Source organism: Athene noctua, chromosome 2 (assembly GCF_965140245.1).
Source record: "Athene noctua chromosome 2, bAthNoc1.hap1.1, whole genome shotgun sequence".
Classification (NCBI taxonomy): domain Eukaryota; kingdom Metazoa; phylum Chordata; class Aves; order Strigiformes; family Strigidae; genus Athene; species Athene noctua.
In genome coordinates, this window is record NC_134038.1 from 147288156 (window position 1) to 147310140 (window position 21985).

A 21985-nucleotide genomic window follows, 5' to 3' on the forward strand; every position below is an offset into this window, starting at 1 on the left:
GAGGAGTGCTGCTGCGTCTGTCTCTCTGGTGAACAGGATGGTCATTAATGACCATGCATAGAACAGTAGGATGGCTGTATCCTAGGGGAAATCAATTTTCTGCAGAGAGACTGGCTTGTAAAGAGTAGAAAATTTCCACTAAAGGGGATGGGGGAAGGGGAGAAAAAAATTGGCAGAGCAGGGATTAAAAAATACAAAGGCTTCAAAAGTGAGAGAAGACTCAAAAGGCTTTCTGTTCCCCCCTGTCAAAATTGAGCTGATCTTGAACATGGTAGTCTTAGAGATGGGCGAGAGAATGGCCTTCTGGAGAAGCTCTGGCATGGGGGGACATGGGGAGTGGGGAGAAGACTGCCTGGGGTTTATACAAATGGTGATTCTTTTTTTAAGTTCATTTTTCTTTTAGCTGGAGAACAAACCTGCAGCACTGAATCAGTGCTGTGCATTTAACTTCCTGAATCAGCATCTATGTTGCAGATACTTCTGGGTTTTAGAGCCATGCAGTGAAACCTGGGACTAGGTTAAAGCTAGCTGAGGTGGCTCCATGTTCTCCTGCAGAACTGGCATGACTGTGGTGTGGACAGGTCCTTGTGTTCCTTACTGTGTGCAGGTGTAGTTGGGAATTCAGACTAGGGTCATTTTTTTCTGCTGTTCTCTAGTCTTACACATTTGTGTCCATTTCCTGAACCACAGAGTTTCACTGCAGCACTGAGTGTGTCTCTCAACTTCGGGTGGCCCTCCCTCACGTGTAATGGTTTACTTCCCTCTCTTATTTTCTGCTGACCTCCTGCTAACTAAACCTTACTGCCTCAGTCTGGCTGCTTCCTTGCAGACAGGCTGGAGAAAGCTTGTTTTCCACTAGGATGATGTCATTTTACTCTTGTAACAGATTTTGAAAAAACTATTTCATGGGGGAGATAAGGAAACTAAACTAACGTGTTAAATATCGTCAGTCAGATAATGGCTCTACTAAGAGTAAATTTGCTTAGATTTTGTAAGTATGTTTGAATGTTTATGTATCTTAAAAATGTAAGCAGGCATAAATCTTTACATCTCAAACAAGAGGATGATTCTTTTCTGACTCTGCTCAATATTAAAGGCTAAACCAGAGATAACATTCCCATAACTATGGAAGCTTGAACAAAGGAGCTGTTGTCCTGAGAATGTGGGAATCGAAAAGAAACTCAAGTTTGAACTTAGGAAATTGTCTTACAAAATGGAATGTTGCATGTAGAGTAACATTTAATGGCTCTTAGAAATTGCAGAACTGGGCAAATACATAGGTCTTTCTCTTGATCTCAGTGGTCTCTGGAGCAAGTCCAAAGAAAGCAAAGAGCAGAGGCATATGGGAAATGAATAGTTGGAGTGGACCTTTTCTTTTGCTTTGGCTTCTTACTCAAGATGCTGGTATTTTGAGACCTTCCTTTCTTGAGCAGCTGAAAGGGAACGGGTCAGAAACTCCCATGGTTTGAGTAAGTGCAAGGAAAGGGTGAAAATGCTGTTGGTGAATGTTTCAGGAATGCATAAATATGTGGTCTGATACTGCAAGTACTTGATTTATGAGAGCTGGCCATGGGGTGCATTCAGGACTGTCCAGAGTATGAATTCAGTTGTACATAGTTGTAAATATTTGTAGACTATAGGTCTGTTTCTTGTAGACTTCATGAAGACTATGTTCTTTTTACATTGGTTTTGTTCTTTCCCTGCTTCTGATGGGATGTTCACAAAGCAGTCAGCTTGCTGCTAGAAGTCATAATTGTAAATTTGGTGTATTAAGTTTTAAACCCAGCACATTTGGCAGATTATAATTTGGCTGCTGGAATATAATTTAGCCATATAGGATATACTTGCTGTTTACGTGTGTGATGGCAGTAGCAAAGTGAGTGGTGTCAGCACTGAGGTTTTAATAAATCTTTAAATCCATGTTTTTACAAATCACGTAATAGAACACAGGGTGAATTTGTTCATTGTTATTATTTTGTTGCTTGTTTGTTTGGATTTTTTTCTTCGCAAGGTTGTTTTCTGGGACCCAAAACATGCAACTGCCAAGGACTGTTTTCTCCCTGGCTGAGGATGTTCACTAATATTTGATGAAGATGTTGCCCTTAGTGTTGCCAATCCTCAGAAGTTTATTGTGAGGTTCACAATATTTGTTTCTTAAACCCTTAGATCCTGAGGCGTGTGATAAGATGGGAATCTCAGCTTTCAATTTTAAAAAAAATGTGGGTTTCTCTCTTTCATGGCTCTGAAGAGGCATAAAAATACAGCCTATCACAAAAGCTCAAAATATATGAGCAAAGTAAAAGGGTATCTCAAATGTAATTATTTCTTAATTATTTTTTAATACCAAAAGTTAATTTAATAATTTTTTTGGTGTTTTAGCAACTGGAATTGCTAGTAGTGTATTCCTTGGTCAGTTACAGGAAGCATTGTGGGTTTCTTGCAGTGCATTGCAGTTCTTTCTCTCAAAGTATGTCCAATACTCAGAATGAGGTTTCAGTTTTTCCATGTGTATCTTTATATGGTTTGAGGATTGCATCTTGTTTAATTAGTTTATTAGAAGGCACCTGAAGCCAGTAATGTTCAAAATTCTTTTCTTGAGGGCTCCCAAGCAACTGAAGCTAGTTTGCTTTCAAATCCAGGGTTACTGATCAGATTTCAAGATGTCCTCACTGTGTTTTTCAGTGACTCTTTTGTTCCTGGGGTAAAATTTCTCAGCAGAAACATAAAATATTTGAGTTCTTGCTCCTTTTTCCATATCTGCCCATGTATATTTCAGAAAGGATGGGCTATATAACATATCTTTTTTCATAACTCTCCATCCAGGGCTCTACTTGGCAGGACCAACCAAGTCTTTTAAGGACAAAAGACACGAAGTATATAAAGAGTGTATTTATTTAATGAATTCCATGCCTTAATACTAACCCCTTGCTGGTCCATGTAGGCTGTTTCTGGGTGCAAGCTGAACCATAGCAATTGCCAATGTTGGCTTTTCTTCGGTAGGATACTCATGACCAAGGTGTCTGGTGAGAGCAGATGGCACAAAGCCTAAGTGAGGAGTTTTTGGCTGATTAAGATTTTGTTTGTCTTAGGCTCAGAAGTGCTGACTGAGGAGCAGAGAGCTACAAGTCATGCTAATGATGTCATATTCCCTGCCCTTTGCTCTTACCTTAAAGTGTAACTTCAGTGCTCAAAGACAGAAAATAATGAGGCAGTTGCTCTGTTGGTGTAAACTGGGACAACCCATCGGACCCAGAAGGAGGCCACCAGGTTTCTGGAAACCAAGAGTGTGATCCAAAGTACAGTTTTTAATAAGGTCTCCTTCTCTAAACATATTTCCATCCTGACACAGTGAAGCTAATATGTTCAATTATGTCCATCTTTGGACAATAAATAATGAAGAATTGTTCATACAATAGACAACAACTCTAATGTCTTTTTAAACCTGTAAATGTGTTTTTGTGACAGGTGACTCAGTGCTGTACTTGCAGGTTTCTGAAACATTTTGAAAATTAAAAAAAATTAACACACAATTAATAAATTACATTTCTATATTTCATGCTGGGGAGCTTCGCCTAGTTTAAATTTTACTGTTGATAAAGAAAAGGTTTTAGAGAACACCTGCTTTTGGACCCTGGTCTGAGAGTTATGGTGAGTTACCAGCAAGAGCAGATTTGACCTCTTTTAAACTAATTACTGTAGTAGTTATAGGCCTTGCGCTGAGGAAAGGAAAGCACTCACTGACTGGAAACTTTCACTTGTGTGTCCTATGTAAGTCTGTTTACTGTATCAGGGCTGTAGGGAGGACTTTCCACACCAAACGGGCACATTGATTTGTGAACCTACAAACGTACTTTAACCTTGACAAACATGGATTGTCCACTTTAATTTCAACTAGGCTTCTTACATGCCTGAGGTTGTACATGTGCATGAATATTTAAAAACATCGTGGACAAATAGCTTATCGAATCCATTTTCATACCCTCTCCTGAGTCTGTCTTCCATGTTACAGAGTTGCCCAAATAAATGGACTAAAGAAATATTCTGTCCCAGTCCAAGCTAAGCAGTGTGAACTTTTATCCATGTAATTATAAAAATACGAATCCATGCTCTTGTTTCTCATTGGAAATTTCAGGCAGAGAAAAATGTGCTCCTCTGCACCACTTTTGTCAAAGTTCGGCCTTTGGAAAATGAACATAACTGTGACATTCCAGCCCTGGAAATAAAAGATTAAAATAAATATATATAAGAAGAAGTAGTTCCATGATGTTGTTCCTGGAATATATATTTTGCAATGTAAAAATTTTAAGAAACAGTTCCTCTCAAAACTACATTGTTTCCAAAGACATCCCAAGTACCTGGATTTTTCTAATTTGTAAATAGTGAAATGGGAGCTCTGTGAACTCAAGAAGTCTCACTCACACATTTGATTCAAATGGCCTCTGTGTGAACTCTATAAAATGCTTTAGCTTTAAATTATCAGTTTGAGTTCATGGTCCCTGGTGGTAGCTGAAGTTCTTGCTTTTTTCTTTAATTCCTTTTATTTTCTTGGCTATTATTGGACAGGAACCATCTGATTGAGACATATATATGTGTACATATATTTTACAATATGTTGCAGTCATTGAATTATTTTAAGAGTAAATTGTTTTAGTGAAATGTCAGAAAAACTGCACAAACTGAACACTCAGGGTTCCCTTGAATAATGAGGCTATTGTTAAATGATTGAATACTTTAGAGATTAATATCATGGTATGCTGGCATGCTGGTTCATACCAACTGCAATTTAACAATGAATTCTCCGTAAGTAAGCAAGATTCTGAATGAGAAATCAGATACAAGACAGCACAGCATGCAAGAGAACATACAAAGGAAATAAATTCTACACACAGAAATGGTATGGGAGGGGTGTTGGTATTTTTACAATATGTGAAATAATTGAATTGTTGTATAGAGGAGATTCTTAAATTTGAAGATCTTAAATTTTTTTCCAATGCTGATGAGCAATGTCTTTATAGCAGAAAAGATAGTTTTGGGATTTTTATTTTTTTTTTTTCCCCTCCTGTTACTTGAAAATTAAGGTATGCCTGGCATTATAATTTGTGACAGGCTACAGTAAACCACATCTCATTCCGTGAAGGATTTCAGATCCCTAAGATGCCTTCCAAATAATGCATCCTATCATTATACAGAAAATGTACTGGCACTGCTAAGTGTCTACAAACAAAAGTTGCATCTTATTTTTTTAAGACATCTGAATTCTTGCAAATATGGAATAATTAGTAGTTGAAGATTTAATGATGGCCCAGAAGAAGGACTGAAGTGTTCTGCCTGAAATCGTAGTTATTAATTTATGCATGAATTTCATTTTCCGTACTTAATTTAGCAACTGTAGAATATTTTGCTAATTAATTATTAACACTGGTTATTTGTCATGGCAGAACTGTGAGGGAAAAACAGCTTTCTATCAAAGCAAAAATATAAATGTCAGAATCTTAATTTAAATAAGATATACAATAATGTAATCATGTTTTAAATAGTCTTAAATAGCTTCAATATTCAAACATACAGATATAATATGAATATAAGATATAGCACTAATTCAGAATAAACAGTGTTTAGAATTAGAACTGCAGCTAAGAGTCAAATGTCTTACTTGCAACAAATGGGGAAAACCACTGTAGAACATGAAGTTTTTATGGGGAGTGCAACTTTAATAAGTGGCATTTTATTCTGTCTTGGGTATCAAGAGTGTGACAAATCTGTAGCCTTATTATAAGCGCTGTGAATAGGATTTGAGTTTGTACCTACTGAAGCCGATGAAAAAACTGTCTTTGATTTCTGCAAGTGTTGGATCAAGCCACCTAATTTCATTTACATGCAGACAAAAATGTCTTTATTTTGGCAAGGAAAAGAACAAGGCTATAGGAAAAGTTACCTTTGAACTACTGAAGTGATATACTTACAGGTCTGAAAGTTCTAGTTCTTTCTATTTCCAGAAATTTAGTATCTGTTTAAATTTAATTTACTTTAAATTCTGTTTTATCTGGCTTAATTTCCCAAGTAGTGAAAGCAATTAGAATAAGTCTCTAGAGCCTGTACACTTTCATATGGGACTATTTTTCCAGAGGTGATGTGCATACAATGTTTAGCTATATGAACGCAGGTAAGTTTGAATAGGAAATAGGACTCTCTTGGTAAATATCTGCATTGTCTTGTAAATACATTTCTAACTTGAATGTGCGATATCTCCATTGTTTCAGTGAAGATGGAGAGATGCATTCCTGTGCTTTAATAGCAGTAGATTTTAGGAACACTAAAAAAGAAAGCTAGCATTTTAACAGCAGAGGGATTGTTTGTTGTAGGTGTTTCTAGACACATTTAAGAGGTTTATTTACAGTATTCTCTGCCTTAGGTTGTTGAAATTTTATAAGAAGCAAACTTCAATAAACCTACCAAGTTTTCCATATTCAATAAAAGAGCACCAAAGGACTGAACACAGCTGTTCCAAGGCTGTATTAGAGTCCTGTGATTTGAGATAAATAATGCTTGCATCTTCCCCTGAAAAGTAGGATTTCTGAATATGATCTGTAAATGCAGAATAAAGTAAAAGGCATGATCAATAATCTGAAATAGCCTTTTAGGGTCTTTCCTCCTAACATGGAACTGTTATTCAAGAGAATATTAGGATCTTGGGGTTTATTTATCTAAAGCAATAATCATGTTCACAGACATGTGCATATAGATATTTTATGGGGTTTTGTAGCTTTTTTCCCCTCATACTTTTGAAAAATATATTTTCAGAAGGCATGAGGTGATGGTGAATAATAGGCCCGTGTATGAGTGAAATCACTACACCCTTAGTAGTATCTGTTCCAGAAAATATTATTGAATACACATACATTCTTTCAGTGGTTCATCAGCTTTCGTTATCTTGAAAATTCACTTCTTATAGATGCTACAATATTCATTACTGTCGACTTAACAGTGGACTCATAACTGTGTTGTTAGGAACAGAAATACATGGTCTGGGTATCAAAATTGCTGAGCAACATCTACCCTTACAGAATTCAGTACTATTGACTTAAGAGCTCTTCTGAGAGTCCAGGGCTGGTTTAGATGTGCAACCAAAGGATTTAAGAGGCCCCGTCCCTTTTTCTGTGGTATTTTTGAAACTTGGACAACTTGTATTATATTTAGTGAAGGAATGATTTTTATAAACTTGACAGCCAGACTGAAGTAAGTAGGGAAGACGGAGAAGCTGAATATTAAACTCTTATGGAAGTATGATCTTGATAATCCAGATCACCATAGGTTCCCTGCAACTACCACCTGCTTTATTTCCAAGCCATGTACTCGTCCATGAAAATAAAAGGTGCTCTGAATGGCATGAATTTTGTGTTGTATTTTTGTGTGAATAAAAGAGTTTAGTCTTAATTTTTCTTTTTTTAAAAATAGAAATAATCTACAGAGAAACAACAAAAGCAGCTCAATCTTTAAAAATTTTTAATGGAATAGTAATGAGTAATGTGTGGTATTTTTGAGAAAAAATATAAGCATTAAAAATCTCATACAATAGATGAAATACCCAGAAATGATCGTGCAAATCAGAGTTTTCTTTCTGAGTGAATTTTCCTTTTGTGTGTTTTTGGATGTTTTAAGTTCATGTAGCAGTGTATTATAGGAGTAATGTCTCTCCAAGAAACTGAGCAGCAGTTCCTTCTGTACTTTAGGCCTTCACAATGTGGTGGGTGTTTTTCCTCTTGAAATCCATGATTTTCCTAATAGAGTCTGCTTTAAACAACATAAACTCAGTTATGCTATTTATATATTAATTCACAAGAATGAAAGATCCTCAGAGTTGCTTATCTAAATCCAATTACTGCTGGTCAAATTCATCCCAGTACAAAAGTTACCAAGATAAAAGCATATATTATCTAAATGCCCAGAAATGCAGACTGGTTTTAGTTGGGTGAATTGTGCTCTGAGCAATGTGTGAGGCCCTGAGTGGACCTTAATGCTGGGGATATAATTATTAAGCTCTGAACTTGGAAATTGCATGGTAACTCCATTGATTTAACGAAGCAAGGAAGAATTCTGTACATCGGTTACTTGAGTTTAAATCCCAAGTTCTACGTTTGTTTAAAACATACAGGCAGTACCCAGAATTGGGCAAAAGCTGTGTTTTGTACATGCCTGTGCGCTACTGACTTGTAGGTGAGGGTGGCAGAGTGTGTGTAAGTGCTGAGTTGAATGAGTGGGGAGAGACTTGTCCTGTCCAGCCCTATGGCCATTTGGTGTTACAGGACTAGCCATGGCCAGCCCAAAGGCTGTCTTAAAGGACGGAATAAGATGTGCTTATCCTGAGAGGCTTTTGTTTTCCATAATAACATAGAAAATCTGAAAAGTTTTGAGTGGCCCTGACTAGTCTGGCTTCCCAGGAAATCCCTTCTTTGCTTCCCACCTTGGTGTATTGGCTGCCAGCAGTGGGGTGGGTGGCACGTGGTGCCTCTGCCTTGAGAGAATCCCCAGCTGAATCTCATTTGCCTTCTAACCCTGGTTGCCCACTTGCCTTCCCTGCACCCCCAGCTTCCCGCAGGCAGAAGCGGCTTGAATCCTTTGTGTGCTGTGAGACAGCAAATTTCTGTCAGTTTGGGATTGATACGATCAGTGGGTAAGGTTCCTGCATCTTGCGAGTGGTATCACTTGCAGCTGCAGTGCTTCCTTCAGGAGCTATCTCCCTTTTAACAGCAGTTATCAAATAAGTTCCCAGGAAAGACCTGGTTGAGCTTTGTCCGCAGCGTTAAGTGCTGATCGACCGCCTGCCTGCAAGCTCTTGAAATGATCTATTGATATTGCAACTTTGATGTATGTTAAGGGCTTATTCTGCATTGCTTGCATCTTTCATGAGTCTGCTGAGTAGTCAGAAAATGTGGGGTGCAATGGAATGGGACTCTTGAGAGTGCTTTTTGACATAGCTCTGTAGCTAGGACTGAGCAGGGAAATTGGTTCTCTGGGCACAGCAATGTGGAGTCTTCCCTTAGTCCTAATGTCCGTGCAACATGGTGTGTGTTACTGCTATTTGTAAGTGAAGTGTTTTTAAGTGACATTTACGGATATAAGATGACTTGAGCAGTTACCCCAAACCAATATATACAAGAGAAAATAAAAAAAATTGTAAGAAAATAAATTAATGTTCTTACAAACATAAACATAATTTTTGCCCCCAAATGAATGTTCTCTTGGAATGTAAGAACAGTTAGGCTGGGTCAGACAGGGATTTGTTTTGGCAGCTGTGGAGGTTCTTGATGCTAAAACAGGGACAACATACAATGATACCACTCTGGTATCCTCCTGCAGTTTCTGTCAGTATGTGAATTCTAGGGCCACAAATGTCTTTGCTATTAATTTTATGACAGATTCTCCATCCTAGAAACTGTCTGATAGCTTTTTGTAGAGATTCACTCTGTGCGGCATCAGGGCAGGTTGTAGCAATGAGTTCCACAAGTAATTCTCTGTTCTGGGGAAGTACATATTCTGCAGTTTTTAACACTTATCATTTTCTTGGCAGTCTGTATGTATTATAAGAAACAATGAAGACAGCTCGTCACCATCTCACTGCACGGGTCCTTGTTTAATGATCTGAAGTCCTAGTCTGTGTAGTTGCTTCCGATGTGGAAGCTCTTTCAAACATCTGATCATCTGGTTTTAAATTAAAATTATTACACAAAAACATTAAAAGAATAATTTAATATAAGGGATAAAAAGGATTTTTTAAAAAGCATGTACACAATTTTATTTGTGCTTACTATGCATTTAAATAACACTTCAGGAAGAATGTAGTGAAAAACAACACATTGTATGTATGGAAATCTTGTGAATAGCGATTTCAGTTCAGATGTTCAGTAGACACATTCTTGAGGTAGCCATCTCACAGATACATTATCTATTCCCTTGGACACTGTGATGCAGTAGGTTATCCTTAATGATACAGTTATTATCTTGAAGGTAATACGGTATTGAGATGAACTCAGTTCTGCAATTACCTTTTTCTGACCAGAATTTTTGAATCAAAATCTTTGAAAGAATACCTCCATGCACAGTAACTCATGAGGAAATTGAGCAGTGCTCATGTTTTCTCATGACAAACAAACCATACCTGGTATTTTTTATATTAATGATATCAGTAGTTTGTAGAACAGAGGTGTCTAGGCTGTTAAATTTTACAGTAGTTTCCATTTAAATATAAGAAAACAAGGGACCAGCTCTTGCGATGCACTTTATCCTTATTTCTGTGGGCATTCTCATTGAGGAATATATTTTTGGTACTTCTCAGTGAATCAAATCACAATCAAAGGTCACAAAACCAGAAAGCCAAGCAACTTTGGAGAGGAGACATGGCTTAATAGCACTCTCCACACATGCAAGAAAGAAATACGACTACGTTTGTAAGTACAAAATACCTTCCTGATTTCATGCAGCACACAAACTAACATTCTTCATCAGAACTGATGTTCTGATTACTGTGAAATAATTACTTGAAATATTTAGGAAAACAGTGTCCAAATTAATTCCAATTACTTTCTTGTGGTAGTGCTCAAGTTTTATAGCGGTAGATTAAATCGCCTGCATATGGCTAATTGCCTATAACAATGTTTGTTATTCTGATGCCTCTTACCAATCTGATGTCTCTTTTTGCAAACGGGAAGGTGGGCACGTAAGTTTACATGCAGGACGAAACCTCTTCTGAACTGAACAGAATTACTTCTGTGAGTAAAATCTCTAGAGTAACTAAGTGTTTGCAGGATCACAGTATGTAGCAAATAACTCTGGGAAATCTGTAATAAAAGCAGTGGAACCACAAATGCCTGTCTCTGCTGGCAAGAAATGTTAACTTCTAGCTCTCACGTGACTTGGATGAAACAACATATCAATTCATTAGGAATGGCTGGACTGAAATGGAGGCTGGGTGTTAGTTTTTGTTGGCGGAAGTTTAGGTAGGGGTTGTGTTTTATTTGAGGTTGTTGTGGGTTAGCCGCTGATTTTTGTTGGATTCTTTTTCCATATATCTGTTAGAGGCCCTGTACAAGATAGGCGTGTTTTTCATGTATTTGATTTTTAAATCTAAATAAATCAAATAAATGAAGATGCACCACACCGGCCAAATTTCCTGCTGAGTAAGTTGGCCCACTGAGTAACCATAAATCACCCTAGCAGGGAATTTGGCTTTGCCTTCTTAAGATATGTGCTCTAATGTCTTTAAGGCCAAAGTCAACTTCAGGTATTACCATGAAGAATTATAAAATTAAGTGGAACATAAGTGAGTATAAAGGCCCCAATTCTGGAAACACCAGAGGTTAGAAAAGCATGTGATCTCATGGTTAACATTAAATCTGTTACATATGTGTTTGGAGTAGAGCCAGCTATGCCAAAATAGACCCACAGCTACTTGCTTATGTACCCTTTGTGGTATACAATGGATTATGCCTGCCTTCAGAGCACAAAATTCTGTCTACAGAACCAGCGAAAAAAGAAGAGGGGGGAAGGCTTGTAAGATTTTTTTTTGTTGTTGTTGTTGATGTTGTTCCTAAAAGATGGCTGAATTGGGGCTCAACTTAGATTGCACAAACTGTTAATGCCTTTAGGTCAGTTTGCCCTCCTTCTGACTGGTTTCAGTCTGAAATAAAACAAAGCAAAGCATGTTTTTCCTCCACAAAATGAAAGTCAAATGGAAACAAATGCTTTTGCGGGTTCTCGGGGAAAGGAAAAACAGTGAAATGGAAAGTCTCACTTTGCATCAGTCACAAAACAGAGTAAAGAGAGATGGAGAGACGGCAGTTTTTATCTAAAGCTGAGTGGTTTCATGTCACTCAGTGTGGAAACTTCAGCTGAGAACTTTGTCAGGCACAAAACTGCCTCAAACCATCTTTGCTGGTACCAAAGACTGTTTAGTCAGGCTGTTCCCAGCCTTTCCTGTTGGTGTTGCTCCCCCTTCATGAGATATTTAAGTGGTTGCTGCGTCCCAGACTGAAACCCAAGGGTCCCTTTTCCCCATGAGTGATTGAGTGATGGTAACATTCCCTTTTTGGCTTCCTGGCGCTTTTTTTTGTCTTTTTTTTTTTTTTTTTTTTTGGTCTGGTTTACTGGGCATGTTTATAGACTGGTAGGACAGAGAAGAGTGTGACCTTGAATACATAGTACAGTGCTCTAGCTGTCCTTTCCTGTATAGTAGGAGACATGGGTTTCCTCCTGAGGCAGATAAGGGAATTGCAGCAAGGTCTTCCATGTCCTGGTTTCTGGACTTCAAGTAAAAGTCACTAACACCAAATTTATATTGCTGCTAATGAAGATTAACCAAATAAAAATTGGCCTGCCATACATTTCAGTGGTTTAGAATTGATGAACTATGGTTATTTTCTATGGGTGTTGCTTTGCCATCAGAAGATACAATTTTATTATAATCTTTTGTATTAATATGCCATTCATTGATGGTAAAAGTTACACTCCATGGAAAAGTCTTTCAAATGATAGCCCAATCTATCAGAGTACCAGTAATATTTTTAAAAAAACTTTAGGAAGGGACATTTTAGAGGAAGTTCTCTTCAGTGAAGCAGAGACCAAAACATATCAGTGACTTGAGGAATAAAATTATGTTCCTTATTCTCCTAAACTCCTATATTCAGCCATAAATGCCATCTTCTATGATCTTTTACCAGGATTTTGTGATACTTACTATTAAATCTTCATTTTGAGTCTTAACCTCTGGGAGGTAAAGACAGATATCTATTTTATGGTCTAGTTGTTTAATGCAACAAGTTGTAGCTGCCTGAATTCCTTCTTCATCGTGTTATCAGAAGTCTATCAAATTGCAGTGCAGTGCCATACTATCTATGGGGGGTGATATAAATTCAAACAAGTATTAACATTCATCTTGGAAAGAGCTTGGAGGTGCACATAAACCTCAAAGCTTCTGTTGATCCAAACCAGAAATTTAGAGTTTATATGCGCAGGCATGGATGCAACCATGAGCACAGTTGCGTGTGCATGCATATAAAAAAATGACTATTATTCCGGTATTTTGTTTATCTTGGAGGACTGTGGTCCATCTGTATTAAAACAAGCCTTGTTTGGCAGCTAAAAAAAAAAAACCACAACATTTTTAAGCAAACCTAATTAATTTGACTGAAGAAATATCTTTACCAGTGCTGATGTCTTAAAATCCCTGTTATAACTGGCATTTATGCTGACAATGGACAGGGTGTGACAAATGATGAGTGCTTTTCAGATGAACCCTAAAGGTATTTGTTGAACTGCAGTGGCAAAAGGAACCTCTCCAGGAGTATCAGGTGAACATTTTTCAAGAGCACCAGATCTCTTTCTAGTGTGTGTTATATGTGTGCAAATATAACTATTTGCATTATTAAAATATAATAACGTGTATCTCTGATTCTTGTTTTCTCCATAGGTATGGGAAAATTGTATCCACAAAGGCAATTCTTGACAAAAACACAAATCAGTGCAAAGGTACGTGCAAAACGTCTACCGTGTGAGTTCATTGTCTGTTTGAATGATTGACTGGTGGCTTGACTGCCAAGGCTTTGGCTCCAACTGTGCAATCAACATAATGTACAGTGTATTACAAACATATTTAATAATGCCAAAGCTTTGAGTTGTGTTTCCAGTAACATTGCTCATTAATTTTTTTCATTAACAAACAAAATGAAAATCACAAATCAGAACAAGTATCAAATTGCTTCAGTAGAAAAGTAAATTACCTTCTAACCACATAGTGCTGTCTGATTTGAATGATATCATCAGTGATGCAAATTGATTTCCTATATAAAAATGAGAAACCTTTGGGAAAAGGTTCCCAAGCAAAACCTCATTTAATTTTTCTATTTTTGTGAAGTCTTGGCCTCCACTATTTGAAGAAGAAAATACTCTTCATGACACAAATAGATCCACAAGTTGCAATACCAAGATATAAAAATGATTCCTCTTCCAGTTTTATGTTCTTAATTTTTCTGCTAATGTATGAAAACAATTTTTTAGTGAATTATAGCATGTTTTGTGTGTGTGTATAGCTATATTTGCCTAGATAAATATTGACCAACTTGTCTAGTGGTATCTCAGGACTAGAATTGTTATTCATTTACCAGTCTAAAGAGCCATTAAGTCTGTGGGGGAGAAGCTCTGCTTTAAAATGACTCTGTAACTTTACACTAGTGATATACAGAATCTTTTTGGAGTAATAAGATCTACTAAAGTGGGTTCTTATGATAAGCACATTCTGAACAGCATTTCTGTATAAGTTAGTAAAAAGAAAAAGCATTACAGTACAGGAATATCTTGCAAGTGGACAGATAGGGTGTGAAGAGAAACAGCAGAGAAAGCCATTTCAGGAAATTATGCGATGGGGCAAAATTCTGCCAGCTGTACCAGTGATTTTCTGGCAGTTTGTAGAAGTGTGGGGATTTACTGTTGCCTGCCACAACAGCATTCATTAGCCACTCAAGAGAAAAGTAGGCTGGAAGACTGCAGTTCTAGTCTTAGGAAACTCTACCAAACCGATCAGCCACAGGCCATCATCAAATGTTGTACTGTCATGCATTTGCTGGGCATGTGTTTTCTTTCCTTTGAGCACTGTTCCAGCAGACTTCTGATAATGTTGCTCTGTCTTTATATTACACGAGGAAAAAGACCTGATTGGGGTGTTGTTTGTTTTGTCTGTTTTTTTTTTTTTTTTAAATTTTGTTTTGATTGTATTGTGAAGGAAATATCCTTGTGGGAAGATGGGCTGGGCCAAGTACAGAAAGCCCTGTCAGGGTGGCTGAGGGGGCACAAAGGTGAATGCTGCAGTTTGAAACTGGGAGGAGATGGATGTGCCTGCTGCTGGCTGCTGGAGGCCAGGAGATTTGAGTTTTGGAGGCAAGGTTGCAATGTGGGGAGCTGTAGGGAGAGAGGGACTTGCAGCATGACAGGGCCACAGAGGGGCAGAGCGTATTGAATGGGCTCTGACCTGGTTTAATGAGAAAGAGTGCTGCAGTGGCATGGCAAAGGCTTTGGGGTAGGCGTGCTTGAGGATAGGGCTCTGGGACAGGAAGGAGTTGGAGTTTAGGCTTAGGACAGCTGGAGCGGCATGAGCTGCTGATTTGAGCAATGAGAAATAGAAAGTCTGTGATCACGTAGGTTGGAGTTACCGTGGGGTCACTCTTCACTGTCTTACACTACAACTAAGACCTTCCTTCGGGGATGGGGACATGTAGATCCTTGTCTCACTCCCCACTACCATACACACGACCAAGGCGTTCTCTGTTCTTTCATGTGTCAACTCCATCCTTTTTTCATCTTTGTTTCTGGAATTTATGCATCTGAAATGGCAGTACAAGTCAAGCAAATGGAGTAGGATCTTAACCGGGTTGTATGTTGAATAATGAGGTGAAGTCCATGGGAAAGAGAATGTATTTGTCTCTGTTGATCTTGGTTGTCTGAGACCACTGTTTTGTCAGGGTAAATGCTTCATCTGGGTGCCTAAAGGTTGGTGGAGAGCATCTGTGGGAAGCGTGCTCGATGATTATTCTTAACTTCTTGTTTTGGTTTTAAATGCGTGTTTGACTGGTAACCACTCCACAAATGTGGTGTTCTGTGATCAGAACTGTCTTCTGTTCCCATTGCAAGTGGTAAGAAAGGAATGGAATGGATTTCTTTGTGAAATGCAAAATGTGAAGTGAAAAGGTTGTAAAGAATATGAATGGTAGAAATTTGAGAAAGAAAAGCATCTGGGTTTGTTGTTCTTTATATCGGAGTTAGCTTTGAGATTATTGTAGTAGGGGACATCTAACAGTGGGTTGGAATTTTGTAAAAGTTTGCTTTCACACTGTTGTATTACACTGTAGGGCAGAGATTTTTTTTTTTTCAAAGATGGATCTTTATGACATAAGTGGTGCCATTAAAAGATCGTAAACATAATTGGATTTATTAACAGTATGCTTCGTGGCATAAAAAGAATAGATGTTTTGCTGCTTTAAACGCTGGGTACAATTTCATTCCTTTTCAGTAAGGCTGCCAAAAAAAAAAAAAAAAACCCCAAACCAAAACGCTTCCCAGGAATCAGAAGTGGAAGGGACATGAAGAGGTCAGGACCTGCCCTGGGACAGGATCAGCTCTAACCCACAGCTGAGGGGTGTTTCTGTAACCTTCACTCAAAGGCCTCCAGCAGTGGAGATTTTTCGATCTCCTCAGGCAATCTGTGATAGTGCTCCCCCTCCTCACTATAATGAAGCGTTTCCTAATGTCTAACCCAAATCTCCCTTGATGCAATTTAAGCCTATTGCTTCTTTTCTTATCCCCAGTGGATGTACAGAAGAGTTTATTCCTTTCCTCTTTGCAGAAAACATGTATGTTTGAACACCACTATGCTTCTGCTGTATCTTTTCTTTAGTCTAAACACTGGTTCTTTCACTTTTTGCTTAAAGGAAATTTAAGTTTCTGATTATATTGCACTTTGCTGGTCTCTCTCTAATTAGCTCACTTCTTACTTGAAGACCTTAGAGCCGGGTACGGGATATCAGATGGCCTAAATCTTACAATTTTTAATAGTGTGGAGAGGTTATTTCATTTGTCTTCTCTGTGATCATGACTTTTTGTGATATGTCCATGTAAATAACTATGTATATTTAAAATACAGATACATTTCTGAGGCACAGGGTGTTGCATGAGAACAACAGTGCTGATTTATGCTAAGAGATTCTCTGCAGCCTCTGGTTCTGTTATTGTTTTCTCCAGTGCTGCTGCCAGCCAGTCATTCCTTATTGTGTGTTCTGCTCTGTGCTGTTGAGTATTTCCTCCTAAGGCTAGTACTCTTCATTTGTCTGTATTGAATTTTATCCTATTTTTTTCCTAGCTACTCCTTAATTTGGTAAGATTATTCTCAAATCTTAAGTCTCCAGAGTGCTTGCAGCACTTACCTCTTTAGTATCCTCTTCACAGTTAATAAATTATTTCTCTAATCCACTGGACAAGATAATTTGGAAAAGAGTGAATAATAACGGTCGTGGGGAAGACTTTTGAGGAAACCCTTTCAGCACACCAGGTAGTGCAACACTGAGCCATTGAGAAATTATTTTTTAAACTGGCTCTGCTAATCGGTTTGGCACCTACATCACAGCAGTTTTAGCTAGATGGTATTTCCCCCATCTGCTCAAGTTATGAAAGAAAACCAAGGTTTAACTGAAATACGTAGTACTTACCTATCCATAAGACTAGTTACATACTTCTAGACAGAAGCACGATAAGACATTTATTCTTGCTAAATCCATGCTGCATGATACTAATGGCCTGTTACATTTGAGGGTCTGTGAATGGATTTATACGGCTAGTTGCTCTAAGACTTTTCTGGAAGTTTAAATTCTCTGTAATACACTGGGGCCTACATCCATTCCTTTAAAAAAACCCTCACCCAAACCAAACAACAAAAAACCCCACAACTAAAAAGCAAAAACCCAGGCAATTTCTTTGCTCCTATCCAGTCCTCTGCAAACTATCAGATACCTTGTTAAATGAACATATCATCCCATGATGTGTATCCAATGTAGTAGGGTAGAGTAAATTCAAGGAGACGATAGAAGTTATCATGATTGGAGATTTTAGAATCTACTTCAGCATCATTTTTGTGTTGACCAAGGCATAGAGTAGATCTGAAAGTGGAAATAGTTAATATAGCAAAGAAGTTATTTTAAATACCCCATGTAACAGCAGATCTGTTAAAATAGGTTACTGCTTAGCAAAAAGTGTTAGGTTTCCTCTCGGAAAAATGAGGAAAACACTCTGCAATGAACTTTAAGTCATTCTCCAGTATTCCACAGATTTTTAAAAAGATACCCACTACATTCCTGTCGTGCTAATGTTATCTGAGGATTTACCCCTGGTATGAATTAAGCAGTTGGATCTAAAGTAACCATATATGCTGCAAGGGAGTTCACTAGGGAAACCTTTTGACGTAACCTCTCATTTTCAGATTGCTCTTTGTTGGTGGCATAACTGTTAAGTGAGGTAGAGGAGAAGTAACAATCACCCTGTAATAGAACAATATATAAACCAAAATAAGCACAGTCATGACAAAATAACCAGAAATCACTGAAGAAAGCAGGGAACAATCACATATGGAGAATAATGAAAAACAGACACATGATTCATTCAGATGTTCAAACACAAAAACCCTAATGAACAAGTTGGAGAGTTTTGGCTGGTTTTGCTTTTTCCCTTTCCCTCCCCTCTTTCCTTCTGCCCCTTGCGCATTTCCCTTCTGGGTTTACTGTTTTTGCTAATTTAAAAAGTAGGGGAAATGAAATAAAAGAAAGCATTCAAGAGGAGCGTTAATCTGAAACGTGTAGACTCTTCTCTTTCCAGCCCTCGCCCCCCGCCCTTTCCAGACTGGCTTGCCTTTGATAGACCTACGTGCTTAGAGCCGAGGGAATGAGTAATGGTTGTTTCACAGTACAGTTTCCATACCTCATAGCAATGGAATACAGAACAGTTAATCTGCCAGCTACACAAGCCCATTTCTTAGAGTATGAATTACTGTCATCTGCATCTGCCCTTGCAGACACTTTAATTGCAAGCATGCAGATTTACTTCCTGGTTTAATCAGGAGCTCGTATAATTTTGAGCATTTTGCTAGGACCTTAGAAGATGAGCACAGGAGAATGACTGAAAGTCCGAAATCCCACCTGTGGGATTTTTTTTTTTTTTTTAATAAATAAAACCTATGAATCACAGTAATGTGTAGGAGACAAACACTTCAACTGCATATTCTTCATTTTATGTATATTTTTTCAAACCATGCGTGACTTGATTTGTTGAATAGCAGTGTTTGTCTTAGGAGAAAAATGTGCCTAACATGATGAGGGGAACTGTAGAGACTCTATTTATAATTTTAATATTTCATTATGACATTTTTCTTGTTGAGAAATGTTAGCAATGATCTATTCATTTTTAAAATACAGAAACTGGGGATGCAGATAGGCAGTCATTAGCATTGTGGTGGGTTTATGGTAAAAAAATGCCATGAGGTCATCTGTGTTAACCCACCATATATCACATACAATTTTATTTCTCCAGTTGCCTTGCTGTTTTTAGACCAGGACTTAAAATTTACCATGACCTATTTTATAAATTGAGAGTTTATTTGTGTAACAGAAATGGGATAACTGGAGGCTTACTGTAAGTGTTGGAGATAATTGGAATGGCATGATAAAGTGGTGCTTCTTATCTCCCAAAAGGAGTCTGTCCTGCCTTGTGTCAGTGGTGCTACTCATCTGCTTAAGTTCACCAGCATCCCTGAGTACCCAAATGCATTGGAGCTTAATGAGCTGGAGGCTTCTGCTCTCGTGTTCTGATAAACAAAGCTTATAAGAGCATATAGTAGATATACCTTTGTGTGTATGTTACACAAAATACTTTCATAACTCTAAAGTTTAGAAAGTTATTTTTTTGCACATAGTCTATGAAGACTAAAGATTATTTGTTTTCACATGAAATTTTCACTATATTTATTAATTTCTATTCCTATTGTACTTGAGATGGCACAATTTAGTTGTGACTAGCAACATGAAGCAAGTCTATGTAAAATAATAAGCTAGTGAAGAAAGAGCAAAGCTGCATAGAAAGCTATTTAGTTAATAAATTATATTTATTGGGAATAAGCTCAAATTGCAATAACTGTGCTGTTTTATTTATGATTCTCAGAATTGCCATTTTGAGAGAGGAAAAAAAAAAAATCCAGCCAAGTAGGTTTGTGCCTGATCACAGACTCTAAACTGCTCACACTAGGAGGGCATGCACAGCGTGCTTCAAGGGGAAATGGATCTTGTAGAAAGTAAATAATTTGTAAAACAGACTTATTTAATTTTGAAACTCTAGACTTGTGTAACAAATAAATCAATCCTATTTTTGATGCCGGGATAGACAATAGATGTGGTGATTTTTTGTGCCATTAGTTTTGTTTGTTTGTTTGAATTTTTCTTTTTTTGCCTTTTATTTGATCAATTCCAAAGTTTTATGTAATCAGTGGCATAATAGTTCACAAGTTATTAAAAGTGTAGCAGTATGGAATATTTTAATTTGGCAGGTTTTCTGACAGTGAGGCGTTCGTGAAGGCTGGATAGATGCTGAGTGTGGGCAGGTCCTCAGCAAGTTTTAGCTATGGCTCTGCTGATCCATCTCACTACTGACTGGTAGCAGCCCCAACTAATTTGGTCCTTCTGGTTCTGGGTTTCTTGAACAGAGATCACAAACTCTGCTGATTTGTGCCAATTTTGGTTAGTAAGCCAGCTGATAAACTCACATCTCATGAGTTAGAAGGACAAAGTCAGCAGTGTCACTAAGTCCCCATTTCCAAACAGTAAAAAGAAAAAAAAAAAAGGGGGGGGGGAAGTTGCCATGCTAACTTTTTTGATAACAAGAGATACAATTAAATAAACTAAATTTAGTTTGTTTTCTGTTTTTTGAAACTTTAGTTTCACTTGTGTTTTTTGTAAGTAAAGGTTGAGATTTTTTCTCTAATTTAAAAAGTGATATTATTCTATAACCACATGAGACTAGGAGCCAAGTCTGAATGAAAAATACCTGAAGGAGACATCTAAACATGTGAAAGGCAGGAAGACATCAAAATAAAATGAAAAGAATTTCCAGTAAGAAACTATGAATTTGTTTACACACCAGTGAAGTGTTGTAAGTTCACACCCTACCTTATCAAATGAAAGCTTGCTTGATCTGCAGGCTCATGAACTATGATGCTCTCTAAATCTGACCATTTTAAGAAGTTGACAGAAACCAGATTGTGGGAAAACAGTGCATGGGTTTATTCAAAAGTATATATGTAGCTATTCCCTTGAATTTACAGATGGTGCGTTTGTGGATATTTAGGTAACATAAAAAAGCAGTGGCATTCAGTGGGAGCGTGTGATGCCGGTGGGTGAACCATTTTCCTGGCACCTGTTGGGTTGGCCAGCAGGCATTATATGTGTCTTGGCAAATGCACAAGTGTTTAGCAAAATCTCGCTTTAGTTTGGAGGTAGAGATTTGTATATTTTTGAATGATTTCTGTATCTGCTGAAGTGAAATAAGAAAGGGTTTGATGAGTTGTGCTGAGCAAGTTGTCATAGCTGGAGCGTGCCAGCACTGGCCACCGCCCTGCCATGGTGAGGACTCAGAGACATACCCACCTCCATGTGTGCAAAATGTTACTGCACCTCAGCAGACATTTTTGACTGCATCTAAACAGTGCTCTGTCTCAAGCAAGTCCTCTAAAAATTGCTTATTGGGTTTAAAGCCAGGTCCTTAACGGAGGAAACTCCTTTCTAATTAGTTCCCCAGACACATTCTTAAATGGCTTCTTTGCAATTAAGGAAAATATTTCCTGGGTCATTATCTTTTCATAAATGAACTCATGGCCTAGCAAGTATTTTCTGTAAGGAGACCCAAGATGCTCAAGTATTCTGTGACGTGTCTAATCTGTGATTATTCTTAATTTACTGCTTCCAAAATTTGCAGGCCCATATCACTGGCAAATAATCGGTTTAATTTTGTTTCCTTCCAGAGAAATAAAAAAGTAAAATTTCCATTTATACACAGTGATTAATGTTTTGATTCATTGGTTTGTATAAAGCTTTGCCAATAGCTTGGCATGCATTTGAAGTGCATTTTGGGACTGGGTAATGTTAGTAGGCTCTTAGTGGTCTCAACAGACTTGGAAATATCTATTTCATATCACAGGAGTGAGCAGAAGAGATTTTTTTCTCTTTGAACAGTGGCTCATAATCAGCTTTGTTGAAAGCTTACTTGCAAAGCATTGGCTTTTTCATCTGTCTTGCAGAATCACTTTGCTTAAACTTTTTTTTCTCTAATGCCATGATATAGCATCTCATGTATCAGCAAATCTGTTTGGCCTCTGGTTACATTAAGACCGGTCAACTCTTGTAAAAGCAGT

General features: G+C 37.7%; 1 protein-coding gene across 3 annotated transcripts in view; it reads left to right on the forward strand.

Moving 5' to 3' along the window:
* The window catches only part of RBMS3 (RNA binding motif single stranded interacting protein 3), a 448215-nt gene that overhangs the window by 110151 nt on the left and 316079 nt on the right, over positions 1-21985 (forward strand). For all 3 annotated transcript variants that reach the window (XM_074900571.1, XM_074900573.1, XM_074900572.1), the window contains exon 3: positions 13463-13521. In XM_074900571.1, coding sequence (XP_074756672.1) covers positions 13463-13521 — 59 coding nt within the window. The remainder of the gene's footprint in view (positions 1-13462; positions 13522-21985) is intronic.